General features: G+C 38.2%; 3 protein-coding genes across 4 annotated transcripts in view; 2 read left to right on the forward strand and 1 right to left on the reverse strand.

The window, feature by feature from the left end:
* LOC104744206 (probable xyloglucan endotransglucosylase/hydrolase protein 6) lies at window positions 721–2,436 on the forward strand. The gene is made up of 5 exons (XM_019238844.1): window positions 721–963; window positions 1,050–1,150; window positions 1,243–1,439; window positions 1,568–1,918; window positions 2,277–2,436. Exons 1-5 carry the CDS (start codon window positions 768–770, stop codon window positions 2,308–2,310), a joined length of 879 nt encoding a protein of 292 aa, XP_019094389.1. The 5' UTR covers window positions 721–767; the 3' UTR covers window positions 2,311–2,436.
* Window positions 3,420–5,520, reverse strand: LOC104744207 (E3 ubiquitin-protein ligase FANCL-like). Of its 2 annotated transcripts, XM_010465215.2 has the most exons (10): window positions 5,340–5,520; window positions 5,175–5,245; window positions 4,951–5,029; window positions 4,795–4,869; window positions 4,582–4,696; window positions 4,444–4,501; window positions 4,291–4,371; window positions 4,051–4,187; window positions 3,831–3,954; window positions 3,420–3,725 (listed from the first exon to the last, which is right to left on the reverse strand). In XM_010465215.2, exons 1-10 carry the CDS (start codon window positions 5,454–5,456, stop codon window positions 3,653–3,655), a joined length of 930 nt encoding a protein of 309 aa, XP_010463517.1. In that variant the 5' UTR covers window positions 5,457–5,520; the 3' UTR covers window positions 3,420–3,652. The 2 variants fall into 2 exon arrangements, with proteins under 2 accessions (XP_010463517.1, XP_010463519.1); XM_010465217.1 differs by lacking the exon at window positions 5,175–5,245 and having other exon boundaries at window positions 5,340–5,478.
* LOC104744208 (2-oxoglutarate dehydrogenase, mitochondrial-like) overlaps window positions 5,648–8,531 on the forward strand; it is a 5,574-nt gene continuing 2,690 nt past the window's right edge. Inside the window, exons 1-4 of the mRNA XM_010465218.2 lie at window positions 5,648–5,753; window positions 6,097–7,756; window positions 7,847–8,073; window positions 8,145–8,483. Of these exons, the coding sequence (XP_010463520.1) occupies window positions 6,197–7,756; window positions 7,847–8,073; window positions 8,145–8,483 (2,126 nt within the window). The 5' untranslated portion in view covers window positions 5,648–5,753; window positions 6,097–6,196. The remainder of the gene's footprint in view (window positions 5,754–6,096; window positions 7,757–7,846; window positions 8,074–8,144; window positions 8,484–8,531) is intronic.

Genomic DNA, 8,531 nt, shown 5'->3' on the forward strand with positions numbered 1-8,531 from the left:
TCCAATGGATACAAAACCTCAACTTATAAATTCTCTATGCCAAAATAATTAGAACCATAGGTTATGTTGTATACCACAACCATCCTTCGATTGAGACGTTACATCCCTTCACGTTTATAAACCACACGTTCATATACCTTACTCTTCCTTAACATTTCTTCGTATTGTTCTTTTTTTCTTCTTCTAATTAAATATATGTAAAAAAGAAAGAAGGAAGAGAAACATTTAACTAATGTTTGGTAATTGCAAGCTTTATAGTCATTACTTTTAGCTAATTTGTAAAGAAGGTGATCAAATGATGGTTAATACCCTTTAAATTAGGCGTGTCAATGGTGTATAGTATAGTAGCTGTAGTGTACTTAGACGAGTAGAAACCTCATAACGTTTATCAAAAGGAACCGCAATTTAAGGCTGATTAATATTTTAGTTTGCAAATATGAATACAAGACGATAACCATTCTCATCCTTGCATTTTCAATTGCATCAAATTTTAGGTCAATTTTTAGAATTAAAATTAAGACTTAGATGATTAAATGAGTAGGCCAAGAGAGACGGCTTGCAGTTTGCTGTATGAAAAAGCTAAACCATGTCTCTTTGTGTTACGATGACACCGTCCACGTCAGCGTCTTAAATCCGCAAAGCCCATTGGCAATGATAAGGTTTGGCAACAAAATAATGGATTTGTGTGTATAAATACATACATGCACACTTATCACTCTCTACTCACAAGTAGAAATATAGACATTTGTTTTAAAATACAAAGTCCCATGGCTAAGATATATTTCCCTTCTTTTCTCGATACTTATGTTCTTTGCATTCTTACTCTCTTTGCGGTAATGTTCATCCGTAGTTCTGCTCGGCCTACGACATTCGCCGAGGATTTCAAAGCCGCATGGTCGGAATCTCACATCCGCCAAATGGACGGTGGAAAAGCTATCCAGCTTGTCCTTGACCAGAGCACAGGTATACACACATAAATATCACATAACATTAGGCTTTATGTTGTAAGTTATAACATACCCTCACATGTTCGTATTTGTCTTTTAAAGGATGTGGATTTGCTTCCAAAAGAAAGTATCTATTCGGACGAGTGAGCATGAAGATCAAACTTATTCCCGGAGACTCTGCCGGTACGGTCACCGCCTTCTACGTAAGTCTACAAAATGGTTGTATCTACACTAACATATATACCATCTTCTTGAAACATTAACGGTTAATATTCATTCATGTGTCTATCTATAGATGAACTCCGATACGAACACGGTGAGAGACGAGCTAGATTTCGAGTTCTTGGGAAACAGAAGTGGTCAACCTTACTCAGTACAAACAAACATATTTGCTCATGGTAAAGGAGATAGAGAACAAAGAGTTAATCTTTGGTTCGACCCGGCTTTGGATTTCCACACTTACACTATCTTATGGTCACACAAACACATTGTGTAAGTTTCTCTCTTATACAACTTTCGAATAGATTCAACATTTACTGTTTCCAAAACTTTTACCATTTTATTTTTTGGAGAAAAAATTAATTTAGCACGTTGGTTTATGTAATTTTTTGGTTAATCAGCTTTTACGTAGACGATGTGCCAATAAGAGAATACAAAAACAATGAAGCCAAGAACATAGCTTACCCAACATCACAACCTATGGGAGTTTACTCAACATTATGGGAAGCCGATGATTGGGCGACACGTGGTGGATTAGAGAAGATTGATTGGAAAAAAGCTCCCTTCTACGCTTATTACAAAGATTTCGACATCGAAGGTTGTCCTGTTCCTGGACCAACCTCTTGTCCATCGAACCCTCACAATTGGTGGGAAGGTTATGCTTATCAGTCGCTTAACGCCGTCGAAGCTCGCCGTTACCGATGGGTTAGAGTAAACCATATGGTTTATGATTATTGTACCGACCGGTCTAGGTTTCCAGTCCCACCACCCNGATGTGCCAATAAGAGAATACAAAAACAACGAAGCCAAGAACATAGCTTACCCAACATCACAACCTATGGGAGTTTACTCAACATTATGGGAAGCCGATGATTGGGCGACACGTGGTGGATTAGAGAAGATTGATTGGAAAAAAGCTCCCTTCTACGCTTATTACAAAGATTTCGACATCGAAGGTTGTCCTGTTCCTGGACCAACCTCTTGTCCATCGAACCCTCACAATTGGTGGGAAGGTTATGCTTATCAGTCGCTTAACGCCGTCGAAGCTCGCCGTTACCGATGGGTTAGAGTAAACCATATGGTTTATGATTATTGTACCGACCGGGCTAGGTTTCCAGTCCCACCACCCGAGTGTCGTGCTTGAAAATAATACCATACGTACGTTACAATGATCATGTTTCGTCTTGTACGAGAATTTTTATATAAAAAATTGTGGGAAAGATGTGGATTGTATTGTCCTTTTGTGCAATTGTGCAGACGTACTTAATTAGTGCGCCATGTGTATAGATGTATAATGCTTATTTTTGTGGTTAAAAATTTATAATAAACATGGATATTTGCGAACAAAATGATAAATGATAGTCATTATGTGATATAATATAAATATTGTAATGTTTGTTCTTTAGCGTTACAGTTTACAAACATATTTGATAAGCTAAACACTTTTTATATAATGAAAGAATTCAAAAGCTATCAGGATTTGTTGCAGTAAGGTCAGATATTATTGGTTTAGGCTATATGGTCCCATTTCCAGCAAAGGCGTCAGATTTGCATTTAACAGTAGTAAGAAAATGTCTTATCAAGTTCAGAACTTGTTGAAATAATGTAAAACTCATTAAGATATGTTGCAAAGAAAACCATTTTGAAATTTATTGGGATTGGATGTAATATCTAATTTTTTTTCAACTTTAGAATCGAACTAGTTCTCATTGAGCTTTTCCCCTCAATAAATTATCTGGCCCTTCCCTTTTCAAAATTATATGATGTTCTTATTTGAATGCACTTCTAAGATGATAAGATTTACATTTTGATAATATAAATCACTACTTATTAGAAGAAAGAAAACAAAGAAAAGAATGATCTAAACTGTAAAGAAAGAGTAGCATTACTAGCATAGTGTCGAGAGTGGTGTGAGCTTTATCTACTAGCCAGTAAGTAAAAAAAGTTTCACCTTCATAATTCCATCTCTTCTATCTTAAACTTCTCTAAGATTGAACCACTTAATATTGGTTGGTTTGATTGGTTTAGTACATAGAGTAATTAATTTGTTTAGATTATACAAGTTCTTAAACATAGATTGATTAAGCCACCGACAGTACTAGTACAGCTGGAGAATAAGGATGCAGCCGTGGAGAAAAAGGCAAATAATAGCATTCAAATCCTCTTTTTTTTTTTCTTCTTCGAAATTACTAAGTAAAAGAGTTATTGCTAGGAACTCCACATTGATGGTGATTGATAGAACAGTCTTTGGAATTGAGTGGCCAGAAGGAAAAAAGAAGGTACATTCACATTTCTTATTTGAAAGCTACTTGAGTTCTATCTTAAACGTACAGAAGAAAAATAGTAAAAAAGGGAGTTTTGTCCTCACTACTCCACTACTACTCATCACTCTCTAGTCTCACTAGTCTGTACTAACTCTTTCTCTTTGTATCACGTTTCATTTGAACATTCAGAACCAGCTGCCTAATTTTGATGGTTCCTCTACTCTATTTGTTGTTGATCTTAACTGCGACTGGGTCTGAACAGTAAGGGCAGTTCCCAAACAGAACATCAAAAGACCTGCAAGAAATTGGATCATACTTGAGCTTGAGTATAAAGCTTGTGTGTGTGTGTGTGTGTGTGTGTGTTGATATGTGAGGTAAAGTGATTAGAGTTTCTACTTACTGTCTTGTTGTTGTGATAGATCTTAACCAGTCTGTGAGGCAAAGACTATGGAAAGACTTATTGCAACTAATGTTTTCGCATGTGTAGTCTGTTGGCGTCCCACTTCTAGCTCCAAGCTCCTCATCTAGTTTTAAAGTAAATGAGCAGTTAGTGAACCATCAGAGGAAGTTATTATTCTGAACTATGAAAAATCAATTTTTTATTCGGTTTGAGAAATCACCTGTGGGTAGAAACTGCGCATAGCAGATTCCACATTCAACTTGCTGATGATCATCCTCCTCTTGGAGACCTGGAGGCTTTGGAAGCTCAGTACCTAGAATACATTCGAGGTTCTCACGAAATGATATTTCCTTTGACCTGTGTGACTAATAATTAATCATGATTCCTGCTTTTAACAATCCATAAAGCTTACTTTTTCTAATTCTGCCAATACTAAAGAGAAGAGACAAAAGATTTGTACCATTTTTTGCTATTTCTTCTCCATGACGTATGTAAGTTGTTCATATGCATAGCTGGAGGCAAAGGACCAATAAACCGGCACCTGTCTAAGCAAATTCACTATTAGAAAAATGTCGACAAGTAGGTTATTATAAGTGTGTGCTTAGTAACATACTCTGGAAGGGATTTAGGGTCGTTGAAGTCGATATGAACAAGGATGATGCAGTCATTCCCTAAGAAAAATGAAACAAGTAAATAGACAAAATTGAATTGTTACAACACAGAACTAAAACAGTTTAAAGGTGTTATATACCAGCATGAATCCGACGGACAGAAGAAGCACGAGATGGTTGCTTAACATCAACAACGCAGAGAGACTTGTCAATATCGTCCAAGACAGACCAAAATTCTTGAAGATTGTCCAAATGCTGTTTAAAACAAAAAGAAACCAATTTTATGTATCACTTTGCTGATTAGTGGTTTACAAAAGAGAGAAATGTAGCAAGTGTTGTTAAAGGCAAGCTACCTTTTGGAATTGGTGCATCACATCCTTCAATCTTGAGCTTGCAGACCATTCTAAAGTAAACATATACGGCACATCCTGGCGTCAAGCAAAAGTTAACCGAGCAATTCCGGAAACTACGGAGAGTGAAAGGAAACATAAGATAAAAACAAAACGAACCGCGGAAACAGAAGGTGGAGATTTAGGATAGTCTCTATCCAGTTGAATTTCTAAAATGTGTGCTCTTCCCTTCTTATCTCTGTACATACAACAAGATGATGATGGTTATGATGATAATGCTCAGAACACAAAGCTTAAACAAGTCACACGAAGATTGAGGAGCCACATTCAAAATATAAACCATTCTAGTAGCCAATAAAACCCTAATTTTTCTGGAAGCTTACAGAATGTGAAAGCTGAAATACGTTAAATCTCCACCTAATCTCCTTAGCGGTTCCCATCCAATTTCCTCAATCTAACCAAAACCAATTCAGCAGTTTCGTTCATCAACCAAAAAAATTGGATAATTGTTGAAGAAGAAGGAAACAAGATGGATGGATTAAACTAACCTCCGTGTAAACAATGCGGTAAAACGACGACGATTTGGCTAATTCCTCACATCTTGCACGCCCTCCTATACATTCCTGAGATAAATTGTTACCAGAAGAAGCATTCATCTTCATCATCTACTCAACTCAGATCATCTTCAAGCTCTGAAACTTCTGCAACTTTTGGAGTTGCTGTTTCGAGTGTTACAATTTGGGCCGAAAAGCCCAATATTATAATATAAATCTTATTAACGGCCCGAGTCTTCTTTTTCTTTCGTCTATTAATAGCTTATTTGGATAAGGTATATACTTGTCCTTGTAGCCAAACATGGGTTTTTTTTACGAGGCGGTGCACTTACTTTTCTTTTCTTTCTTTCTCTGTCATGTAGAAGAAGCCACTTCACTGATGAGGAGTCTCCCCCATCTTTGATCCAGGTTCGTCTTCTTCTCCTTCCTCGTGAATCTTCCTGCTTGATCTTCTTTTATTTTTTTAATTTCCTCATATTTTTGTTTATCATGTTAATTTTTTTTTTTTTTGAGGAAACTTCTGTGAAACGAAGGTTGTTGAGCCATATATTTAGGAGTTTTTTTAATTTCCGATCATCTGAATCAATCAGATCGCTGAGAAACTGTGGAATTGATGTGTTATAATCATTACAGAATTCTATTTTTTTTGGTTTTTGCATGAGATATATTACTCGTTTAGCCATTAATTACTTGTTTACTTTCTTTGTTTTTGAGTATTTTATTGTGTTGTTGTTTAATGGTTTATTTTCAGGTTTAGAGAAGAAAAAAACAAAAACGATTGAGATAATTCGCGAGTCTGGGGCTAGCTGGCTGTATGATTTGTTGTTTAACATAGATTACTTAAAAAAGTTATGGTTTGGTTTAGAACTGGTTCCTCTGTGGCCAAGCTTGCCATAAGAAGGACACTGTCTCAGTCTCAGTGGTGTTCTTATGCTACTAGAACAAGGGTTTTACCTTCTCAAACCAGATGTTTTCACTCTACGATACTCAAATCAAAGGCAGAGTCTGCTGCACCTGTGCCACGTCCTGTCCCACTTTCTAAGCTAACTGATAGTTTCTTAGATGGGACAAGCAGTGTGTATCTAGAGGAGCTACAAAGAGCTTGGGAAGCTGATCCCGACAGTGTTGATGAGTCTTGGGATAACTTCTTTCGGAATTTCGTGGGTCAGGCTTCTACTTCGCCTGGTATCTCGGGGCAAACCATTCAAGAAAGCATGCGTTTGTTGTTGCTAGTTAGAGCTTACCAGGTTAATGGTCACATGAAGGCCAAGCTTGACCCTTTGGGTCTGGAAGAGAGAGAGATTCCTGAGGATCTTACCCCAGGTCTTTATGGGTTTAGTGAGGCTGATCTTGATCGGGAGTTCTTTCTTGGTGTATGGAGGATGTCTGGGTTTCTCTCTGAGAACCGTCCCGTTCAAACACTAAGGGCTATACTCTCGAGGCTTGAGCAGGCTTACTGTGGGACTATAGGGTATGAGTACATGCACATTGCTGATAGAGAAAAATGTAACTGGTTGAGAGACAAGATTGAGACACCAACACCTCGACAGTACCATAGTGAGCGTCGGATGGTTATTTATGATAGGCTTGCCTGGAGCACACAGTTTGAGAATTTCTTGGCTTCTAAGTGGACCACGGCTAAACGATTTGGACTTGAAGGTGCTGAGTCTTTGATTCCTGGCATGAAGGAGATGTTTGATAGGGCTGCAGATCTTGGGGTAGAGAACATAGTTATCGGTATGCCTCACAGGGGTCGGCTTAATGTTTTGGGTAATGTTGTTAGAAAACCTCTGCGTCAGATATTCAGTGAGTTTAGCGGGGGTACTAGGCCAGTAGATGAAGTTGGGCTCTACACTGGAACAGGTGATGTGAAGTACCACTTGGGTACATCTTATGATCGCCCAACTAGAGGAGGCAAACATCTCCACTTGTCTTTGGTAGCAAATCCCAGTCACTTGGAAGCAGTAGATCCTGTTGTGATGGGTAAAACCAGAGCGAAACAATATTACACAAAAGACGAGAACAGAACAAAGAACATGGGTATTTTGATTCATGGGGATGGTAGCTTTGCCGGACAAGGTGTGGTATATGAAACTCTGCATCTTAGTGCACTTCCGAACTACTGTACTGGTGGAACAGTGCACATTGTGGTGAATAATCAAGTGGCTTTCACAACCGATCCCAGGGCAGGAAGGTCTTCACAGTATTGCACTGATGTTGCAAAGGCTTTAAGTGCCCCAATTTTCCATGTTAATGCGGATGACATTGAAGCAGTAGTGCATGCATGTGAGCTTGCTGCCGAGTGGCGCCAGACATTCCATTCTGATGTTGTTGTTGATTTAGTATGCTACCGTCGCTTTGGACATAACGAGATAGACGAACCATCCTTCACCCAACCAAAAATGTACAAGGTCTGCCTATGTTGTTCTAGGAAATAACTTTTTCATCAATTCCAGTTTCCATTTTAGTTTTTTCAGGATTTCTTCTCTTGTACTTGATAGGTGATACGCAGTCATCCCTCCTCGCTTCAAATCTACCAGGAAAAGCTTTTGGAATCTGGAAAGGTAACCCAAGAAGATATTGATAAGATTCAAAAGAAAGTAAGTTCTATCCTAAATGAAGAATTTGGGGCAAGTAAAGATTATATTCCCCAAAAACGTGACTGGCTGGCAAGTCATTGGACTGGATTCAAGTCACCGGAGCAGATTTCTAGGGTCCGAAACACTGGGTATGAACATTTACATTTTATTTAAGTTTGTCATTACTTTTTTGTCTATTTTATTCCTTGTTTTCTTGCAGAGTGAAGCCAGAGATTTTAAAGAATGTGGGAAAGGCAATCTCAACTTTCCCAGAGAACTTCAAGCCACACAGAGGGGTGAAAAGAGTTTATGAACAACGTGCTCAAATGATTGAATCAGGAGAAGGCATTGACTGGGGACTAGGAGAAGCTCTTGCTTTTGCTACACTGGTTGTGGAAGGCAACCACGTTCGGCTAAGTGGTCAAGATGTTGAAAGAGGAACGTTCAGTCATAGACATTCGGTACTTCATGATCAAGAAACCGGCAAGGAATATTGCCCCTTAGATCACCTGACAATGAACCAAGACCCTGAAATGTTTACTGTCAGCAACAGGCATGTTTTGTGAATCTCTAGATATGGTAACATATTTTCAATTTTTATTGCATG

Source organism: Camelina sativa, chromosome 2 (genome assembly GCF_000633955.1).
Source record: "Camelina sativa cultivar DH55 chromosome 2, Cs, whole genome shotgun sequence".
Classification (NCBI taxonomy): domain Eukaryota; kingdom Viridiplantae; phylum Streptophyta; class Magnoliopsida; order Brassicales; family Brassicaceae; genus Camelina; species Camelina sativa.